Source organism: Cibotium barometz, chromosome 51 (assembly GCF_041138505.1).
Source record: "Cibotium barometz isolate CiBa-2024 chromosome 51, ASM4113850v1, whole genome shotgun sequence".
NCBI lineage: Eukaryota > Viridiplantae > Streptophyta > Polypodiopsida > Cyatheales > Cibotiaceae > Cibotium > Cibotium barometz.
Window position 1 is genome coordinate 44,195,580 of NC_141096.1, and position 23,286 is coordinate 44,218,865.

Here is a 23,286-nt window from a genome sequence, read left to right on the forward strand (position 1 = left end):
TCTTTTATGTACAAAGGCCGTGGCACGCTTGTATTGCTTGGCAAACTGTGGCATGCTTGCTTTGAGCCCTACAAGAACTACAAGACAAACAAGCTTTCTTTTATGTACAAAGTCCGAGAGCATCTTATAGATGCATGCATATCGGGTGATATTATCCCCGTTGTATCTCATGTATAAATCAAATAAAGCAATGAAAAAGAGTGTTTCTTTGTACTTGGCTTTTGTATGTGATGATATGGAACATAGTAATGTGCATGTTGATTCTCTCACTCATGATAGGCTGAATTTTTGGAGTGAGTATAGTGATTCCTTTGTAGATACTTTGGCAAGTGAAATGCCTCCTTCTCGGCCAGAGAACCATCGCATTGATTTGGTGCCAAGTAGGTCGCGTCCTAATAGGCGGGCTTATTTATCTTGCTAGTACTTGCCAACAAGAGGAGATTATAAAATAGGTTGGTGAACTCTTAGAGAAGGGTTGAGTACGACCAAGCTCTTTGCCGTTTTGCTCACCTGTTCTTCTTGTGAAGAAGAAGGATTGTTCATTTCGTATGTGTGTGGATTACAGGGCACTAAATAAGATAACCATCAAGAATAAGAATCATCGAGGATTAATAATATCTTAGACAAATTGGATATGGTTCATCATGCTTTAGTCGCATTGATCTTAAGAGCGGCTACCATCAAGTGAGAGTGATGTCTCAAGATGTACACAAAACAACTTTTCACACATCTTTTGGTCTCTAATATCTATGAGTATTTGGTGATGCCATTCTGTCTTGGCTATGTTTAACCGAATGATGGACCGAATTTTCAAAAACCATGGGGCTTTTAAAGGTCTTTTCTTCGACGACATTTTGATGTTTTCAAAGAATGAGGAAGAGCACAAGATGTACTTGAGAGTGGTCTTTGAAGAGCGGAGGAAATATTAGCTTATGATCAATGGCATAAAGGGTGAATTTTTTCTGACTCCGCTGGCAAGGTGAGGGTGCCATTGATATCCTCACTGCGTTGAGCTCTCTAGATGTGCATATAGCAATACAGGTGCAAATCTCCCATCTTTGGCTAGAACTTGGAGTCCAATGGCTGAAAATTTTCCCACAGCCTTTTCTAGAAATTTAAGAGAAACTCAGGAGGGAGGCTGTGATAGCTACCAGTGTTGTTGGAGTGCCCTCAATCTCTGGCATCTGAATCGGTAGCCTAGCCGTGCAGTAGGCAAAGAAGGGGGTACTAGGAGTCTCATCACTGTCATTCTAGATCCTGCCATGTCCACTTCCCCTAGGTCCCACTGAAGTCGTGTGAGAGGACGACCCTCCTAAATCCACAAACGCTAGAATCTCTCCCCTGCTACCTTGGCCGATGGAGGGTCTATGTGCCACTCACATGCGAATGGAAAACCAATCACCCTCACTTTCTGCAAGGTGCATCCACTGAAGTCCTCCATAGGGGGCTTTGCTTTGTCAAGTTTGCCATGAGGTCCAATAGAGAAGGTGAGTAAGGTGGAGCTCTCATCGGCTCCATGGATGGCCAAAGGTATGCCATGCCTAGTGAACACTCCCAATCCTTGCCCCCGGGGGGGGGGGGGGGGGTGGGGGGTGCCCACCTGGCATCCAAAATAATGAATTGGAGTGCCACTCGGGGTCCACCGAAAAGCCTCAACTAGACTCGAAGTCGGGGCAGGTGATGAGCCAACCCAAAACCCACACGATTTGTGCCAATTTTGATTTGCGCTCCTGATGGACAATAGAAGATCTGTGTTCTCTTGGGGTTCCCCTCAGCTCCGGAAACGTATGCTGGTGTGTCATTGGCAAACTTTGAATCAAGGAGCTCCTCCTGTGCGCGAATGGGAAGACGCAACCCTTGGAGCCCTATCTGTGGAGCGGAGAGAAAACTACTCAAGGTCTTGGCAACAAACAAAAATAGATAAGGTGCCAGTGGACAACCTTGCCGGACCTAGTGAGTAAGTGGAATTTTGTTGCCTCTGGCTCCCTTAACGAGAACCTAGCTATGTGAAGCCGAGTAGAGCCGAGAAACACCTCAGACCCACTGCTCAAAGAATCCCATCTAGCACATCGTCCCCTCCAGAAAGCCCTAGTAGTCTAACCTAACCTATCATAGGATTTCTCAAAATCTAGGGGGAGAACAATAAGATCCTGCTGCCTCAACTTGGCCGAAGCGGTCACCTCCGAGAAATTGAAGATGTTGTCCAGAATGCTCTGATGATGGATGAATCTTGTTTGTAGGCCATGCATTAAATCGGGGAGGAAAGGCTATAGTCGCTGGCTGATGGCCTTGGCTAGAACTTTGTAGGCATTCCCTAGGAGGGCGATGGGTCTCCACTACTGAATCTCCAATATGGCACCAGCCCGTCCTTGGCAATCAAATGGATCAATCCCTCTGACAACCTCTTCGGCATGGCTTCCGTGATCATTATCTCATTGAAGGAAGCTTTGAAGCCACCTTCCATGAGATCCAAATCTCAGAGAAATAAGGAAACGAGAAGCCTGTCTTCTCCTTGGCATTTTCCCCTAGGGAGTGCCGTCAAAACCTCGGCAAGCTCCTCTACAGTAAAGGGTGTCGACAAGAAAGCCCAGAGAGCGGGAGGAACCACCTCTCTTGTATGCCTTTAGACCTGCTCATGCGCGACGAGCACCTGAGAGGAGAGAGTGGAAGAAATCTGTGGCAATGGCTCGCACATGGGGGGGTATCCGCAACTATGGATCCATCCTGGCCTTGCAACTTGCGGCGGATACCATCCCTCCGCCTATGTGGGCTTGCTATCTCAAAGAAATCTTCGGCGACCTTGTCTCTTGCCTGTGTCCAAAAGGAGGCTTTTGGTATGATATCTATACTCCATGCTCCGCTCCTCGATGGAACTAAGCTCTCTACAGGCTGTAGCCAACTGGGCCTCAATTCATGGGCTGTCTGGGGTACCCTCCTGAACCATTGCAAAGAGGCTAGGCTTCGTTCGATGCTCCTTTCCTGCTTTTGGAAGCTAGCCAATGTGCTCTGCGCTGCCGACGAAGCCTAGCCTCCTTACAGTGCCTCCAAGAGAGGACCATCCGCCGATGGAGCCTAGCATCCAATCTTCTTTGCGCTGCCTCCTATAGTAAACTGTTGATCTTTCCAATTCTGATGGTTATCCACTGAGCTCTCCTAGTGACAATGGTGCTTGAGTTGCCCAGTGCAGGTAATAGCTGCTTGCTGACAGAAATGCATACACTATGGGCTAGCAGAAAGGGGGCCAAAACAAGAGGTGGGGCGGGAGCTCAATAGGCCGGGGGAAGTGGGCAGGAGCCAGGCGAGGACAATGCGGGCTGGACTGAGGCACAGGTCACAAAGGGATGAGGCGGGGGCTCAATGGGTGGAAGAGGAGAAGGCAGGAGATGGGGGCGACACCAGGCGGAAGGGAGGAGTAGGGCGATGGTGAGAGGGAATAGGCGACGCTGGCGGAGGTCAGGGCAGCATGAGGCGGAGGGCAGCGCGAGGCTGGCGAAGGCAAGGTTAGGTGCGCAGACTTGGGGAGCTCCAGCACTACGATCTTAGGCGGCTGTGGATGAGAGTTGTCTTTAGTCTTCCGAGGCAAGACATGACCTCTGAGTCTTCAGCCAAGACCATGCTTGCTAAGTCTTTGAGCCATGCTTATTGAGCCTATGAGGTTTTTGTGCCATGATCGCTGGCCTGTGAGCCATGCTTACTAGCCTCTTTGAGTCTGACCTTAGTGAGTTGCTATGTCATAGTGTCATCCTCATTCATAGTGAGTATGTCCAATTGCCTCTTTAAGTAAGAAACTCAGGCTTCATTCCGAGTCTTCCAATGTATCCCAAGCTTGTTTTGCAGTCTTGCATGACTTGATATGAGGTATAATGAACCTCTTCACAGAAAGTGCAATAAGAGACATTACCTGTGTGTCTCTTGCATTCCAGCTTATTTGTTCTTGAGTAGGAGCTGGTACCACTGGCTCTGGTTCTACACCAACTGCTTGCTATGCAACTAATGTGGGTGGTGTTTGTGGCTGTAAAGTGGGTGGATGTGCATCTTCACCATTTACCAAGCCCCATAGTCCCTTGGCAACCAAGAAATTTATGATCATAAAGCTTCACGAGGAGTAATTGCTCCTGTCAAGCCAGAAAAGATAGGCCTGTGGGCTGGCTTAGGTGCCACGTGGTAGGTGATAATGTGGCAGGCCGTGGACTTGAGTATGTCCTGGATGTGCAGCTGATAGGCCGTAGGCCTGGATTCCCAGATGCTTGGGCATTTGGCTCTCAGGAGGGATCACACTCTCCACAGGTGCATGGGGCCAAAGGATCGTGTGAGCATGTGGGGGGTGGTCTCTGGCTGAGAGAGAGAGAGAGAGAGAGAGAGAGAGAGAGAGAGAGAGAAAGAAAACTATATTAACGTCCTTTAGAGGCCACATCTGACCTATAGGACTAATCAGATACATCCATGTGATTACATTCCACTTCGGGGGCAACAAAATGAAAATAGAGATAAAACTAAAAATAGTTCAAATTCCCTACATGACCGTAGGAGAATCCTAGATAACATGAAGGATTTCTCTAGCAGCTACTCTTCATTACTACCATGTTTGGTTGTCCTGAAATCTGCAATAACAGCTCTACCTCTACGGTAGACTGCCCATTTTCCTTGTTTCCTTGCTTCGTATACTTTATTGAGTTCTTGTTTCCTGTTTTTTAGTTGAGTGGCTGTGAGTTCATCCGCCATCCACACCTTCGTTCCCTTAAGTGACCTTGTTTGCTTCATGACTTTAATTTTGTCTTTCATATCTGCGTACCTCAAAACCACATGTTTTCCTTTGATTGCCATTGAGGGATCTCCAATGTCGATGAAAGGGATAGCTCTGCACAGCTTTCTTTGTAGAATCTCGCATTCCGGGACATAAGTATCATTCGCAATCTCCTCATCCTCCAATACCTCCACCTGTTCCCAACTCTCTGACAAACCACCCACCCTAATTTCTTTTGCAATCCATTGCTGCTCGTTCTCTTCATTAATCTGTGATATTACTTCTTTAATGAGAATTTCTTTAGGCTGTGGATCAAGTAAATTTACCTGTGTGATTTCCTCCCTGTTTTCTTTTTCGTGTTGTTGTTCCTTAATCTGTTTCTCCAGGGTTGAAAGATGTTGTTTTGTCTGGTGTAGTTCATTTTGCAAGGCTGAATTTGTTTGCTGAAGATGTTGAATCATGCTCAGGAGGTACCGCTCCCATGGTGATGGTTTTTCATTGGGTTTGGTAGGGGAGAGAGAGAGAGAGAGAGAGAGAGAGAGAGAGAGAGAGAGAGAGAGAGAGAGAGAGAGAGAGAGAGATTGTATTAACGTCTTCAAAAGGCCAAAATGACCTATGAGACCAAAAGGTACATCATATCCATGAGGTACATCATCTGGTACAAAATAGTAATAAAGAAAGATAACAAAAATCTAGAACTTTAAAATCTGATCTAGGTACATGAGCAGAGAGCTCCCATATCACCCTAATACATCCCTCATGGGCCGTTGTGACATGGTGCTCAAGGTGGTAAAACTGAGCTGGCACGAGAAGGTCCTGCGATGATGACCCGGATCCTCTTGTGGTGGCGTGGCCATGGGCGAGGGCCATGGGGTCTGGGGCGTCGAGCTCTGCATAACGCAGTGGCTTTGTCGAGTGTCACACCTCTCGGCCGAGCTCCTACACTAGCCTGTGGTTTGGGTATGATGGGTGGATCGGCCGTCGGAGTGCTAGTATGGAAGAAGTCGGTGAGAGCTCTCTGTGCTGGTCCTCGAGCAAGTACAGCTGATCTGGATCTCATGAAGGACTCCGTGTGTCTACGGAGCTCTAGAAGAAAAAGTCCGAGGCATCTCTGATCCGGGAAGTCTATGATACTGGAAAGTGGTCCGAACCCAGCTCGGGAGAGGTAGTGGAACCTCCCCCGAATCTCATAGCATCGGCATATGTAACGATCCTGTCTCGGGCTCTGTGTGACAGAGTTGGCATATCCTGCAGCCGCCCTAGGCCCATATCTGGCAGTCTCCACTCTCAGGTGGTGGGACGAGGTGCGGATCTGGCTGATCGCACATCTCACCCCAAAGAAAAGGTGTATGTCCATGTAGCGTTGGCGGATGATGAACCCATCCTTTGTCAGGCATAGGAGGTGATCTCTGTGGAAGGCCATCTTCGTCCCCTGTGGACGACTAAGTGAACTCCATGTCCTCTGAGTATCCAGTTTGACAATGTCCTTCCTGATAACCCTGTTCCGCTCTGTGCGGTTGAGAGCAAATGACGGGGCCTCTATGCTGTACTGGAACGGGGGGAGTGCCTACCTGTGCATACTAGCACTCTGTATCTCCCTCAAGTGTCAACTGTCTCGAGGACTCCAGGGCTAGCCGGGGGTATCTATCAAGTGGAAGCTCCCATAGCCTATGCCAGTATGTCACTGTCTGGAATAGAGCCTCTGTCACTATCGGTGCAGCCCCTCTTTGCCCGCACAATCTCATGTGGCACTGATGGCTTACTCCTAATCATGCGTGAGATCATCGCCATTAGGGGCCTCTCCATCGGCTTCCACCCATCATATACCTCCTCTGTATCTGTCTCGGCCGGCTCTCTTCTCTGTCTCCTCCTGTGGTATAAGCTAGGACCCCAGATGGGGGCACCATACAGTAGTGCAGGTGTAACTAGAGTATCAAATAGCCAAAGCTTCGTCCTCGGCTCCTGAAACTGTATCTGTGAGCATTGGCTCTCTAGCGAGCCAAGGGCTGCTGAGGTCTCCACTGTGTGTAAACTGTACTGTAGATCTACTTATCCACTCTGAGGAGGTGTTAAAGATCATGACCTTGGTCTTTCCAGGTTCACAGCGAGGTCCCGGTCCTTGTAAAAGGCCCGTAATGCATCCAATGCCTCTGCAGCCCCTCTGGTGAAAGAACAATATCATCTGCATACAAGAGGATCGGTATCAGGACTCCTGCCAAATGTGCTCATGGTCCTCCCTGTCTGTCTATGTAATCCGAGATCTCGTCAATGTATAGACCAAATAGAGTAGGAGACAAGGGGCAGCCTTGCTTCACCCCGATAGTGTTGTGTATGATCCCCGAGTCACCTCTTGGAGCCCGTACTCTGCCTGTGACTGACTCCTAGAGTGTAATGATCCCGCACAGCATCTCTGTTGGCACTTGTCATGACCCTGTGAAAATGGAATAGCACAAGTGTGGGCATGGTGGTTGCTGAGCAAAAATATTAAATGATTCACATTTGGGGTGCTCGGACAGAGATAATGATGTGTGGACATCTCCAGGTGTGAAGGGGGGAACTAGAACATTAATATTTTAATGTTTTATCTATAGGTTGCCCCTAGGCCTTAGTGGCCCCTAGGGAACTTTAATGTTTATTAAAGTTGGGGCCCTAGGACATTTTTGGAGAGAGGCCACTCCACTTTTGGAGTTGCATGCCTCTCTCACCTCTCTCTCTTTCTCTCTCTCTCTTGCTTTTGGAGAGTCGTGTAAGCTCAAGCGTGGAGAAGGAGAAAAGAAGCTGGTCGACTGCTGGCTGTGGTTTTTGCTGCTGTTTTCTGTGCAAACCTGCCCGTACAGTCCACGTGTGTAGGCCGTACAGAGTTGTACGACAACAAGTACAGCAGTACGGCTGCTGCAGGTTCATCTACTGGTACAGGCAGCGCTGACAGAGGCTGAGCAGGTACAAGCGGTGCTGTGGATACTGACAGAGGCTGTACTACAGGTACAATCGTACGGAGAGCAGGTACATGTGGCTGTACGACTGCTAACAGGCGGCTGTGCTGCAGGTACAGAACAGTACCATCAAGTACAGTCGCGTACAGCAGGCACATAAGTAGACTCGGGCGACAGTAGCACAGTCTGTACAATTCTGTACGGACAGATTCAGTCAGGTGTGCAGAGGCTGTACGGACAGGTGCAGTGCTGAATTTTTGACCTGTACGGACAGGTACAGCATCTTCAGTTGTTGCAGGCAGAGCTTTTCCAGAGCTTGGTTGGTGCAGTAGTCAAGTGATTGCAGGGAAAAAAGTACAGACAGTCGTTGTTGTCAAGTGCAGATTGGTATGAACTGTTCCACGGGTGCAGAATCACGCACTGACTTGGTAAGCTCTGAACTTGTTCATCTATCTTTCTTTCCATTGGCTTATGTCTACTGCAGAGTTGTGCTACCTGGCCCCTTGTGAGAGGAGGGGTATGGTAGATTGAAAGGGTGGAAACAGAGATTGGGCAGTGGATGTATGTATGTGCTGAGTTGTGAAATCATGTACATGGGATATGCCAGATGTGTACTCAAGGCTGCCCTGCTGAATAGTCTTGGCTGATCAGAGGGGAACACAGAGTGTTGCTTTTGTTGGACACAGATCTGTGTGTGTATCCTTTGTGCTAAGAGGTATTGTGGGCTACCAGATTGGACATAGAGGTGTACTGTCCTGGCTGGTTTTGTTATACTCAGCCTTACATATTTTTGAAATTGAATAAAGAAATACCGCAAGGGGCGCCAAGCTTTGGGGCCAACAGGTGTCGGTTTTATTTCATATTTGGAGCACTCTAGCTCCAATCACATTTGTTTTAGATCTGGACTACAAGTGGAAGGGTGACTGCTAGTCTACCGCACTTTGGTTTCTACCAGAGGCCGGTTTCAAGGTTCCGTTGCCGGGACCAATCATCAACTTTCTTAAGGGGGTGAGCTCGTGGTTGACTCGAGGAAAGTCATCGCTGAAAAATTCAGCAACATGTCTGATACAGAAGATGAGTACTTTTATCATGAAGAGGAAGAGCAAGAGACCTCTCCTGAGAGAAATGTATTTGAGGATATTCTTGCAGGAGAACAGGCTGCAGATGATGAGCAATATGAGGATGTAACACAGCCAGAAGATGTGCCTGGTAAAGAGGAAGATGATGCTCAGTTTAAAGATCGTCTGGCTGGTGTTATGGATGTGTTTATGCAGCTCACACAAAGTGAGAAGTTTGCTGAATTTATGAGATCCCGTACAGAGCCTGAAAAGAAGAAGAGGGTGCGTTCTAAGAACCTTCCTCAGGGTCATAGTGGTGCCTTCCCACAGGATCCATCTTTTGGACAGTTTCCGAACATGCAGCATGCTTATGGTGCTAACTCTCAGAGTTCCTTCTTTGGACAGCCATCTATTCCTCAGCAGACTATGCATCCAGGTTATTTTGGTGGTGGCTCAGTGTTCCAATCCATGACTGGGGGTTATCCTCAGGGAGGCATGGGTATGCCAGGGACTTTTGGAGCTAATTTTCAGCCTGGAATGCAGGGGAATATGTATGGTGGTATGTAGTCTGGAATGCAAGGAAACATGTTTGGGAACATGCAACCTGGAATGCAAGCAAACATGTATGGTGGTATGCAGCCAGGTATGCATAATGGTATGTTTGGAAACATGGCTGGAATGTATGGCATGCTAGGTGTGGGAATGGGTAATGTTGACCCTATGATGGGCATGAATGTTGGGGGCAGCAATCTTGCGAAGCCACTTCCATACGACAATCTAACGCCTATGGGAAAGGCGAAGGATTATAAGGAAGGGGGAGTTGCTGTGAAAATTTGATACATTCAGTGGAGCAAAAGATAAATTAAAAGCACTCACCTTTTTACAGCAGTTTGATGCTGCCTTTTCTGGGGGTAATTACACGGAGTCCTCAAAGGTGAGAAAAGCTGCGACTTTTCTCAAAGGCAATGCATTGCAGTGGTGGTCAACTCTTCTTTTGCAGGGCATAGCACCCACTACTTGGGTACAATTTAAACAGGTGTTCTCTTCCGTATGGCTCACATCTACATTTTAGGTAGATGTTATGACTGCATGGCACAAGTTGGATGCTTCAAAGTGTGAGAATTTGGAAGATTATAACAAGAAGTTTTGGGAAGCTTTACTCCCCCGTGCAGTGCCTTTGTCTGAGCAGGTAGAGAAGTATTGTTGTGGGCTGCCCAAAGAGGTGCGTGATTATTGTATCAAGACTCGCGTAACGAACATGTCACAGATGATAGAGAATGCTATGACAGCTAATGCGTTACTCACTGGAGGTTCATCTGGGTTTAAAGGAAGTAAGAACTCGAGCAAGAAAGCTGAAAAATCTGGGCATGCTTCACGTGATGCTAAAGGGTCTTCAGAGACGCGGTATAAGAAGTTGCCAATGCCCAAGAGATCTTTTGAGGAAAGACAAGCTTTGAGAGATGCTCGGAAATGTTTTTACTGTACTGAAGAGGGACATATGTCATTTAATTGTCCCAAGAGAAAGTCCCAAAAGGACTGTGACAATAAAGGAGAGCCCAAGTCAAAGAAACCAAAACCTTCTGCAGGGTTAGTTCCTGATCTTGTTGGGGAACCGCCAGGTGGTGAAGAGAGAGAGTTGTGCAGGGCATGGGGCAAAGTGAGAGATCAAAATGCCTTGATATTCTTTGGCACAGGTGCTAGAGCCAACTTTATTTCACGAGATTTGGCTGGCCGATTGGGGATTCGTGCAGAGGAGATGGGGCCGTTATATGAGGCTAACATGGCTTGTCCAGGGTATGCAGAACCCGTTACTCCTATGGTTGGGAAGCTTAGGCTTCATTTGCAGGGTTATGTGGACAGCGAAGAATTTTTCATCATGCCTCTGGATGGCTATGATGTTTTGTTGGGTAGGCCATGGTGCCACAGAGTACATGCGGTGGTGGACACATACAATAGGAAAATCACTTTGACTCATAGAGGGAAAGAACATGTTTTGGATGTAAAACTTAAAGGGGAATCTGTTCCTATTGTATCCGCTTCGGCAATTTCATCAGTAATGAAAAAGCATCTTTCCGCGTATTTGATTTATGTAAAGGATGCAAAAGATGATGAGTCTGGGTCTAATTTGTCTATGCTAGATAAGGACAAGACTGATTTCTTATGTGGGTTCCAAGATTGTTTTTCCGAGTCATTGCCAGGAGAACTTCCTCCTGAGAGGCCAGAAGATCATGCCATTGATCTAATTCCTGGTAGTACTCCACCGAATAGACCGCCATACCATGTTAGTGCAGCCCAACAAGAAGAAATTATGAGTCAGGTGCAGGAGCTTTTGAATAAAGGGTTGATACAGCCTAGTTCATCACCCTTGTGCTCACCTATACTCTTAGTGCAAAAGAAGGATGGTTCTTGGCGTATGTGTATTGATTACCGGGCGCTGAACAAGAACACCATAAAGAATCGATTTCCCATTCCGAGGATCGATGACATTTTGGACCGCCTACAGGGCTCTACCGTCTTTAGTCGCATTGACTTGAAAAGCGGGTATCATCAGATACGTATTAGACCCGAGGATGTGCATAAGACAGCATTTCGAACCACGTTTGGGTTGTATGAGTTCTTGGTTATGCCCTTTGGTTTGACAAATGCACCTGCCACATTTAACAGAATGATGGACATGATTTTCAGGCCTCATAGAGCGTTTGTGGACACATTCTTTGATGATATGATTGTGCATTCACAAACTGAGGAAGAGCATAGAAGGCATTTGGCCATTGTGTTTGTAGAACTCAGGAACCATAGGCTGGTTATTAATGGCAAGAAGAGTGAGTTTTTCTTGCAAGAGATACACTTCTTGGGGCATATTGTGTCTAAGCATGGAGTCCGTATGGATCCAGCGAAGGTGGAAGCAATTCTTAATTGGAGGACCGTACATGATGTACGCAGCTTTCTAGGATTGTGTTCCTATTACAGGCGGTACATACGGTATTTTGCTGAAATTGCTTCGCCTCTTCATGCCTTAACAAAGAAGGCAACTCCGTTTAGATGGGCTGATCGGGAAATTACAGCTTTAAAAAAGAACAAAGAAAAGCTTACTTCGGATCCAGTCTTGGTGTTACTGGACCTCCGAAAGGCTTTTGTTGTCCAGTGTGATGCATGTGGGAGTAGCATTGGGGCAGTTCTCATGCAGGAGGTACATGTGATAGCCTATGAGAGTAGAATATTGCAAGATGCCGAGAAGCATTTACAGGTTTATGAGAAAGAGATGTTGGCTGTAATTCATGCTCTTTCTACCTGGAAACACTATTTGCTTGGGGCTGATTTCACTATGCAGACAGATCAGCAGACATTGTGTTATTTCCTCACGCAAACTAAGCTTTCAGAGAAGCATATGCGTTGGGCAAACTTTTTGTCTATGTTTCACTTCCAGATTGTGCATGTGGTAGGCAAAAAGAATGTAGTGGCAGATGCTTTGTCACGCAAGCCACATGTCTCAGCAGTTTCACTTGCTTATCATCATGAGCTTGATGAAATGAAAGAGCAGTATGCCCATGATGAGGATTTTGAAAGGTTGTATGATCAGATGTCTGAGGGTCAGCGGCATGAGCACTATACTCTCAGAGATGGATTTTTATTGGAGCATGGCAGACTGTGTGTTACCAGGCCATTGCGACTCAAGGTTATGATTGAAAGTCATGCTCCACCGTATGCAGGTCATAGAGGTATTGACGCCACGGTAAAAGCAGTGGAGACTTTCTTTTATTGGCCAACCTTGAGAAGAGATGTTGATGCCTTTGTGAGGCAATGCATCGTATGTCAGAAGGTAAAGTTTGACCATCAAAAGACACCAGGGTTATTACAGCCTTTACCTATTCCAGATAGACCTTGGGAGAGCATTGCCATGGATTTTATATTTGATCTTCCACGGACACAAACAGGCAATGATGGTATTTGGACTATCATATGCAGGTTCAGTAAGCAGGCTCATTTCATTCCCGTGCGTAAGACGATCAAAGTTGATCATATGGTGAAGTTGTTCATGGCGAACATCTTCAAGTATCATGGCTTGCCTACGTCTATCATTAGTGACCGTGATCCACGGATGACGAGTTTGTTCTGGAGAGGGTTGTTTGACAACATGGGTACAACTCTCAAGTTTTCATCGTCATTTCATCCTCAAACAGATGGTCAGTCGGAAGAGGCCAACTCTACAGTGTTAGATCTTCTCAAGTGTTATGTGTCAGAGCACAAGCAACAATGGGAAAAGTATCTTCCTTTGGGGGAGTTTGCATATAACAACACTGTTCATACCTCGACAGGCAAGGCGCCTTTTGAGATTGTGGAAGGAGGGAAGAAGGTACCACCCATTTTGCATACAAAGGATAAGATCTTTGAGGCTGATCAGTATGTGGAGAGTATGGATGAAGCTTATCGGAGAGTTAAGTTGGCACTCCAGAAAACTCAGCAGAAGCAAAAGAAAGCCGCAGACCGTCACAGACGTGCTTTAGAGTTTGCATTGGGTGATTGGGTTCTTTTGCGCTTTTAAAAGGCTAGACTCAAGAAGATGAAGGGTAAAGAGCGCTTATTCCCTAAGTAGAGCATGCGTTATTATGGGCCTTTTCAAGTATTGGAAAAGATTGGTGAGGTAGCCTATCGTTTGAAGCTACCAGATCACTAGAAGATTCACAATGCTTTTCACGTGAGTCTCCTTAGACCTTTCCGTGGGGATGTGCCTGAGGATGTATGAGATGAGGCTCAGCCGGAAGTTGAGGAACTTGATGAGGTTCTTATTCCAGAGCAGATACTGGCACATAAGGAAAGAAAGGTACGAGGTAAAGTTTCCCGTCGCTATCTTGTGAAGTTCAAGAACTATTCACCGATGGATGCGAAGTGGATGGAGGAAGGTGAGTTAACAGATTCACCTCAGGTTTTGCAGCTTTATCTTGATGCCTTTGAGTTAGAGCCGACTCTTGTTGTGGCTCATTCAGGTTCAGCAGAGCATGGGTCTGGAGCATTGCCTGATGCTCAAGAGGGGGGTAGCACCTCCACTCCCTTGATACAGACAGGCTCAGATGACATCTAGAGGTCGCTTGGTGCAGTTTTTGTCTCACCCGAAGGTACTGATGGCTAACAGTACATCTGTTTATGGGACTTCTATGATGTATGTGTACTAGTCACATTGGATGTTGTGGTTGTGTATGGTTCACAGTGGTATACAACTTGGACTACTACTACGCCATTGGTTTGCAGTGAATGATGTTACATGTGCATGGCTTAGAGAGATTGGGACGCTGATCTTGTCATATTGTATATTTCACTCTGAATATTTTGCTGTATCACCAGAATGCAATCGAGGACGCTTGTCCTTTTTCAAGAGGGGGGTATGTCATGACCCTGGGAAAATGGAACAGCACAAGTGTGGGCATGGTGGTTGCTGAGCAAAAATTATAAATGATTCACATTTGGGGTGCCCGGACAGAGATAATGATGTGTGGACATCTCCAGGTGTGAAGGGGGGAACTAGAACATTAATATTTTAATGTTTTATCTATAAGTTGCCCCTAGGCCTTAGTGGCCCCTAGGGAACTTTAATGTTTATTAAAGTTGGGGCCCTAGGATATTTTTGGAGAGAGGCCACTCCACTTTTGGAGTTGCATGCCTCTCTCACCTCTCTCTCTCTCTCTCTCTCTTGCTTTTGGAGAGTCGTGTAAGCTCAAGCGTGGAGAAGGAGAAAAGAAGCTGGTCGACTGCTGGCTGTGTTTTTTGTTGCTGTTTTCTGTGCAAACCTGCCCGTACAGTCCACGTGTGCAGGCCGTACAGAGTTGTACGACAGCAAGTACAGCAGTACGGCTGCTGCAGGTTCATCTACTGGTACAGGCGGCGCTGACAGAGGCTGAGCAGGTACAGGCGGTGCTGTGGATACTGACAGAGGTTGTACTGCAGGTACAATCGTACGGACAGCAGGTACATGTGGCTATACGACTCTTGTGACAGGCAGCTGTGTTGCAGGTAGAGAACAGTACCATCAGGTACAGTCGGGTACAGCAGGCGCATAAGTAGACTCAGGCGACAGTAGCACAGTTCGTACAGTTCTGTACGGACAGATTCAGTTAGGTGTGCAGAGGTTGTACGGACAGGTGCAGTGCTGAATTTCTGACCTGTACGGACAGGTACAGTATCTTCAGTTGCAAGCAGAGCTTTTCCAGAGCTTGGTTGGTGAAGTAGTCAAGTGATTGCAGGGAAAAAAGTACAGACAGTCGTTGTCAAGTGCAGACTGGTACGAACTGTTCCATGGGTGCAGAATCACGCACTGACTTGGTAAGCTCTGAACTTGTTCATCTGTCTTTCTTTCCATTGGCTTATGTCTACTGCAGAGTTGTGCTATCTGGCCCCTTGTGAGAGGAGGGGTATGGCAGATTAAAAGGGTGGAAACAGAGATTGGGCAGTGGATGTATGTATGTGCTGAGTTGTGAAACCATGTACATGGGATATGCCAGATGTGTGCTCAAGGCTGCCTTGCTGAATAGTCTTGGCTGATCAGAGGGGAACACAGAGTGTTGCTTTTGTTGGACACAGATCTGTGTGTGTATCCTCTGTGCTAAGAGGTATTGTGGGCTGCCAGATTGGACATACAGGTGTACTCTCCTGGCTGGTCTTGTTGTACTCAGCCTTACATATTTTTGAAATTGAATAAAGAAATACCGCAAGGGGCGCCAAGCTTTGGGGCCAACAGGTGTCGGTTTTATTTCATATTTGGGGCACTCTAGCTCCAATCACATTTGTTTTATATCTGGACTACAAGTGGAAGGGTGACTGCTAGTCTACCGCACTTTGGTTTCTACCAAAGGCCGGTTTCAAGGTTCCGTTGCCGGGACCAATCATCAATATGGCACTCCCATATCCTGTAGTCTCCTCATCAATCTTGCTCGTGGGACAGAATCAAAAGCTTTGCGGAAATCCAGAAAGCAGCAGTATATCCGATGCCCGTGAGCTCTCCCCTCCTCAATGATCCCCCGTAGTGTAAAGATATGATCTAGTGTGGAGTGCCCTCTCCTGAAGCCTGCCTGCCCCGGTGCTCTGAATCTCTGCTCCTCCTCGGACCATCTACTAAGCTCATGCTCCAAAATCTAACCATAAATCTTGGCCAAGGTGTGACCAATCATGATAGTCCTATAGTTGTTGGGGTCCATGGAGTCACCTGCTTTCAAGATAGGTACAATTGTATTTGATGACCAGCTAACGGGGAAGCCCTCACATAAAGCCGTGTTAAACATGTGAACCAGTAAAGGGGCTGGCATGTCCCTAGCATGGGAGAAATGCTTGGTGAGGAGTCCATCATGATCCTGTGCTCTCCCAGTGTGCATCCTGTCAATAGCATCTCTCACCATGCTGAGGTGAAAGAAGGAATAGAGTGGGGGATGAGGTTCGGGTGGATGGGGGAGAGGTGGCTGCTCGGGGACATGGTAGAGAGAGGTGGCATAGATGTGCCAGGTGCTGGGTGAAGTAATCGGAGTCGGAAGGCGATGATCCTGGAAGATTCTCCATGCCTCCTTACAGTCCCTTCCAAGAAATAGCTGGTATAGCTCCTGCTCAAGCCTAGCTAGGTAGGCTCTCTTCTTTCTCCGTGTGAGACGTCAAAAGATTACTCGCGCCTGCTGGTGAGTGGTGGATCCTAGTGCCATCTCTTGATGTAGACGGGCTCGGGTATCACGACATTCCTCGTCGTACCAGCTATTCTGTGGGACAGTCCCTCCTGGTGATGTAGGGGTGGCTCTAGAGTGCGGGAAGGCGGCTGCAGCGGATGTATGGAGGGTGGCTGAGAGGTTTGTGGTAAGCTCATCAAGTGGGATGTGGGGGTCGAGGTCGGAGAGGATGCGGTAGATGTGATCATAATAGATGGAAGAGGGCTCTCTGGTGAAGTAGTATCTTGGACGGCGATGGGGCAAAGCAGGTGGTTGCATGGTGTATCGGCATGTGAGGGAGAAGGCTAGGTATGCATGGTCGGCTGCAACACCGATGGGGGGAGGAGAGATGGTAAACTCCGGAATGAACAGGATCAGAGAGAGGGATCCCATTAGATAGTCCACTATACTGGCTCCATGTCCGAAGGGGTAGGAGGTGAAGGAGTTGGATCTAGGCCATCTAGCCAGGCCATTATAAATGGCTAGCCTATGAGCCCCGTTGAGCGCTAAGAGATACTCTCCATAGTCTGTGCGGGCTGTTGTATCCTGTGATGTCCGCTCCAGATCCATACCCACCGTGTCAATCTCCTGGTACATGGGATCGTTTGTCTCAAAGAAGGGTACCTATGCACCTACGGGGAGGGCATTGAAGTCTCCAGCCAGGAGGATGTCCCCTAGACTGGAAAACTTCATAATGTCACCATAAAGGGGCAGGTACGGGAACTCTCCATGGGTGGCATATTTAGAATTGGAGGGTGCAAAGTAGCACACTGCAAGGTAGATGTCTCGGGCCCTCTCTGTGTGGATCCTCACCCACAAAAACCGTGCGGCCTCATCCCGTCCAACCACCTGTATCACATGTTGAATCTCCTCCCTGTATAGTAAAGCCACCCCTCTCGACCCCCGGGTATCTCCTATTGTGCGTAGGTGTGGGTGGTGAACAGACTCCCATCTGTATCCTCTCACCTTTGAAAGCTGACTCCCCTGGCATTGATGTGTCTGTGTGTATAAGACCAAGTCTCTCCCTCTAAATGTTTCCTCAAACAGACTTGCATCTGTCCTCAAGGCGCCATTGCAGTTCCAAACCGCAATCTCTGGCTTGGTCTCATAGGTCTCGCACCGTCATTGGGCATGTCGCTCGGTGATGATCACCCTCCCATCTCTATACACTGCCCATTTCCCTGCCTTCCGTGCATCCAAGATGCGTGGCATGCACTCCCTCCTTTTTGCCACCTGTGCTAGTGTGAGATCGTCTTTGAGTAAGTCTTTTCTCCTTTTAGTGCCCGCCTTTTGGTAAGGAATGCTTGCCTTGCCTCCAACCCCGCAAACTTGAGGATGAGTGCGTGTTCCTTGGTGGTGTCTTTGCCCACCCTCCATGCCTCGACGAAGAGGGTATCAGCGATTTCCAGCTTTCTGCTTGGGGCCCTCTTTCAGCGAGGCTCCTTCCTTCCATCCCACCACTCTCACATTCAATGCCCTAATCTTCCTTCTTTTCTCCTCTTCGAGTGTCATTGATGATGTTTGGGGATGATGGTGGGTTCCGTTGCTTCTTGGCAACCTCAATCCATATTCCCGCTTCTTCCACTTGTTTCTGTGTCTTCTTAATCACCTCGGCCCATGTAGTTGCCTCGTTTGCCTTCTTCTCCTCTTGTTCCTGGAGGGTCTTCATTCGCTCTGTAAGTGTGTTCAGCTCATCTTTGAGGGATAGCTGAATTTCTCCTTCTTCGAATTAAGTTTCCACTTTAAGGGTGGCGACTTGGGCCTCCAGCTCTGTGATTAGTGAGGTGTGGTGGCTGGTTTTTGCGTCCAACATTTGGACCATTTCCTCCTGCATCTTGCTTAGCTGAGTTGCCATGTATGCCTGCATGTCTGCCTTCCATGGAGGCACGCAACTCACGCCTAAGGTCATGAGAGAGAGAGAGAGAGAGAGAGAGAGAGAGAGAGAGAGATTCACATATCTACTTTGAAGCAGGGGAAATTTGCATCTAAAAATGGTGGTTCGAGCAAGTATGGTCCAAATTTTAAAGACAAAAGACAGGTTGCATCTCAGAAAGCGCCCTCTCAGAAAACCTACGATGAGGCATCTCCGTCTCAACATTTGTGGGTAGGAAATGTCTCCTCTGTTGTAACAGAAACAACACTTGCAGAACAGTTCTCAAGGTTTGGAGACATTGAGAGTCTCAAACTTCACTCATCAAAAAATTATGCCTTTGTGAGTCTGAAAACAGTGGAGGATGCTGTGTACGCAAAGAAGGGGCTCCATGGTACAGTTCTTGGAGGGTTGGCGATAAGAATTGAGTTTGCAAAAGGGGTAAGAAACTGAAGTGTTTTATTAGGTTGACCTTAAAAATAGAGGCTTATCCACCATAATAGTATTTATTTATGGTCAGTAGATACAACGTGCATGTGTATTTGTGCGCGCACGTTTTTAACATTATTTTTTGCACAAAGAAGATTTTTGCTTTCTATATGCTTGAATTATGCTCTTTTTTATGTTAACCTTAAAGAATTGCATATATCAGGCATCAGCAGCAGGATCACCTGATTGCACCAGGCCAGTTGCTGTGGTCATTCTGGGTAGTCTCACCGGGTGCCAATTGTATTTGGTTTGCTAGGCTAATGGATGGTCAATTTTCTTAGAAAAGGGCACATCCACATCCTCCACCTGCAAACTGAAGTGTGCACTCAGTTCACGCCGTGACCATTTTTCCTTCCTTTATGTGTGTGTTCAAATGTACCTGATGAGTAGTGATGCATGTATGAGATGTGCAACGAAACATCTGTTTTGGGGTCTCAAGTCTGAGAAGTGTATCGGTCTCTTTGTGTTTCTTGTTCATGAAACTGCATGCCCACTAGTCACTTTCAGTCCTGCGGAGTTTTCACTCGCGGCTTTTTGTTTGGAGCCCGTCTTGTTTTTGCAACTTGCTAAAGAGTGAGCCCAATGTTTGACTTGGATTGCATTAATGGGAAAAGAACTGCAACTTTGCCTACTCTTACATATCGTTTAGTTTAATTTTTCAAGTCCTTGATTTCTCAACTGGCTGCAGGATAGCAAATTTAACAACCAATCACAGCTGGATGAAAAGATCCCGTCCCAAGAGAAAAGGCTAACAGATGAATCAGTCATGTCCCAGGATAAAGGGCCAACAGATGGAAAGATCATGCCCCAGGAGACAAAGCCAACAAATATACAAGCAAACGTTTTGGATGGTGGCAGCAGGCAAATTTCTGAAAAGCCAAAAGGCAACAAAAACGGTGATCCAAGTGAAGTGTTATGGATAGGTTTTCCTATTCATTTGAGAATTGATGAGAGAAAGCTACACAAGCTTTTCGCACCTTTTGGTGGAGTTGAAAAAATCACCACTTTTCCAGGGCGCACATATGCATTTGTGAGGTTCCAGAATGTGAAAGCTGCTTCCAGAGCCAAGGATGCACTCCAAGGTAAACTTTTCAATGATCCTCGTGTGAGCATCAGTTTTGCAAAGAGTGAGGTAGGCCCAGTTGATCAGAACCAAGGGACAAGCAAAGTACTCCTTCCCAGTTCACCTGTCAAAGTGGAGGTAGGAACAAGCACACTTCCTTTTCCTTCACCCATGAAAGAGGAGGTAGGGACAAGCATGTTTCCATCACGTTTTTCTGTGAAAGGGGAGGTAGAGACGAGGAAATATCCTTCATCTTCACCTGCAAAAAAGGAGGTGCCCCCTCCCGTCTTTCCTATTTCCAAAGCTGGCGACCTTTTAAGCCCCAGAGATGAAAAACATTTAGGCCTTGATTCTCAGAAGCCAGATAGCCTCCCTTTCAGCGCAAGGTCTGGGATTGGTCTGAATGAAGCAGCTATCTCCCCACCAAGTCCAGATATCAAGCCACGGCTGGAAGGTGATCTCAGTAAAAGACCAAGTCTTAAACATGGGTTGAAATTAGAGACGGATGTAGAAAGCCCTGGGATCCAGAAAGGAGCTTTTCCACATGGTAAAACTCTGGTCTTTGAGGAGAGGTGGAGCATGCATGAGGAAGTTTCTGGCAAGAGGGAGCAAAAAAGGCAGAGGGTAGGCGATGGGCATGCTATCGGTGAAACATTGAGTAAACTTGGCTCTCTAGTAGCAATTAATGACAGATCACCTCTACAAGAGGAAGATGCTGGGAAGGGGGAACCAAAAAGGCAAAGGGTAGGGGACGGGTATCCTAGTGGTACAGCTGTAAGTAAACTTGGATTTTTAGAAACAAGTAATGGCAGGTCACCTTTGCAGAATGCAAAATTCGTTTCTGAAGCTGAATCCGAATCTGCTATCAAAGGAATGAATCTATGCATTCGGGAAGACAGGGAAGACCAAGTCCATAAGAAAGGTTTGCTAGGAAGAATGCCTTTACCTTGTTCTATTGAAGAGACGACAGTACCTTCGGGTTCTGAGGAGAATTGGGAAAAGAAGGAAGGCTCACAGAAGGGTTTACTAGGAAAAATGCCTTTACCTGGTTCTAATTTGGACCAATTTATGGGATCCAATAATGAGCAGGGGCTTTCTGGAGCTCCTATACACCCACCACCCAAAGATGTGTTCCGATGGGAGGGGATTATTGCTAAGGGTGGCGCTGTAGTTTGCCATTGCCGATGCTTCCCAGCAACAAAGGAGATTGATGTTACATTGTAAGTAGCTCCTTCTTTCTGTCATCACAATGTAGGGTTTGCAACACATACAAAATCTTTTTTTGACCACGGTTCATGTTGATGATGCCCCGGTGTTTTTAAACTGCAGCCCTGATGTCTTAAATTGCACGGCAAGAACAAGTCTGGATATGCTTGCTAATTACATAACACAGGTAAGAGACTTTGCGGTTGTCTTGTTCATGCCAAAAGGAGTAACGGATGTAGCACCGTATCAAGAACTGATGGCCTTCTTAGCCGATAAGAAGCGGGCAGCTGTCTGTAAGCTTTCTCAGGAAAACACTCTATTTCTAGTCCCTCCATCAGATTTCGTAGAGCAATTCTTGAACGTACCAAAAAGTAACAACATTTTGGGAGTAGTGCTGGGACAACAGCAGCTGCAATCCCAATTTTCTCAAAATTTGGCAGAGCAAACGATGTTTTCTCAGCCTAAACAGATGCTTCTAATTGATGATTTGAAAGAACAGAGCTATCAGAAACCTGATGTCCATGCATCTTCAGAGCATCTGATGGCCTCTGTGGCCATACCTGTGCAATCCTCCACAGAATTCAAGAACACAAAACCTTCATTTTCACAGCAAACCAGTTTCCAACTCTCTCGGTCTGGAGGCTCTAGTGTGAATCCTGGCATGTCTGCATCAGTTGGGGGCACAGGTCAAAATCCTTCAGGTAAGAGTTTACTAAGGATAGATAACTCTCTCGGTGGTGGTGTGGTCACGGACAAAAACAGGGTGGCTTATCAGACTCAGGGAAGCAACCCGAACTTTATGTCGGAGGGTAACATGGTAGCGTATCAGACGAAGGGGAAGAATCCTATGCCGAACAGTAACAGGGTGGCCTATCAGACTCAGGAAAACAGCCCTATGCCACATGATGATCTGCATATTACTGGTGGCTTAAGTCTTCCTCTCATCAAGAAGTTGCCATCACACCAGGATACAGGCATGCCATCGCATCCTCAGTTGTTTTTTTCACCTCATAGTTCTGCTTCTACTGAGCAACAACCAGTACTAGTTCCAGGCTATGGCCAAGGTCAGATGACCATTGATAGCCAGAATTTGTCAGGCTCTTTACCATTTCATGAGCAGCCTCGGCGGCCTCCATTCCTACCTTCTATGATGCAGCTTCCCCAGTCTGCCCCATTGGCTCAACTAAAATTTCCTTTGGCTCATCAGCAAGAGTCATTTACCTATGGCTTAGAACATTCACAGCCACTGCCCCTTGCTTTTGATGGTGGCCAACAGGAGCATCGGATGCCATCCTTCAACTTTGCTTTCAAACCAGCACCATCAAATGCAACGAGTATGCGACTACCTCATCCACCAGCTCCACTTTTTGGTCTGCAACCACCTCATCCACCAGCCCCACTTTTTCAAGGTCAAGATAAGCAGACACTGGTGGAGGCGGAGCAACATGCAGGGATTCAAATGGCACAGCAAAAGCCTTTGGCAGAGAGTCAGGGCCAAGGTGATTCTGATGAAGATCAGAAAAAATTTCAAGCCACTCTAGAGCTTGCTGCTGCATTACTGCAGCAGTTACAGCAGCAAACAAAGTTGTAAGGAGTCAACTGCTGTTGTATTCTAGAAGCTTTAGTAGCTACCTGCTTTAGATTTCTGGTACTCAGATGACTTTGCTATGCGTAAAATCCTGGCCACCATGTGTACAAATGTTTTCATCACGTGTAACCTTTTTTCTTGTGCACGCCCTGGTCCTATTAGTCTTTCCAATGTTACCTCATGGAACATGTGCTCATGTAAGCGCTCGAGACCAAGGGTTGAACATTTTTTGATTCACCATGTCATCCACTGCAGGTCTTTCGATCTGCTCTGTTAGGTGAACACAGTATCATGAACACAAACTCAATGCCAAAAACCTGACAATCTTAACCATGGTAAAAGCCTAACACTCCAACAATGCAATTCTTGTGTACGTAGGTATGACCATACGCACCAAAGGCCGGCAAGCTTGCATATTCCTTTTGAGAGAAAATGCATGTGAGGGAACACATGTGGTCTAACTGATGAGCTCTGCAATCCATTTCTATGCACATTTCATAGTTTGATTTATTTGTGAGATAATGGGGAATTAAAACCATTAGCTCAACCAATCGTGGGCACTACAAGAATGGGATGTTACTACCAATCCCGTATTGTCATTGGTCCAAGTCTAAACAGGCAGTAGATGGATTTTAGCTTTTGTGTTGGTCATGGTA

The 23,286-nt window shown here is 46.9% G+C and overlaps 1 protein-coding gene across 2 annotated transcripts in view; it reads left to right on the forward strand.

The window, feature by feature from the left end:
- LOC147609666 (uncharacterized) overlaps positions 1 to 22,909 on the forward strand; it is a 67,793-nt gene extending 44,884 nt beyond the window's left edge. Inside the window, exons 1-4 of one of the 2 annotated variants that reach the window (XM_086787464.1) lie at positions 18,408 to 18,518; positions 18,643 to 18,725; positions 19,462 to 21,056; positions 21,166 to 22,909. In XM_086787464.1, the coding sequence (XP_086643590.1) occupies positions 19,540 to 21,056; positions 21,166 to 22,633 (2,985 nt within the window). In that variant the 5' untranslated portion in view covers positions 18,408 to 18,518; positions 18,643 to 18,725; positions 19,462 to 19,539 and the 3' untranslated portion in view covers positions 22,634 to 22,909. Of the gene's footprint in view, positions 1 to 18,386; positions 18,726 to 19,461; positions 21,057 to 21,165 lie in introns of those variants that run through there. The other variant, XM_086787463.1, reaches the window with a different exon arrangement.
- Positions 22,910 to 23,286: the final 377 nt, after the last annotated feature.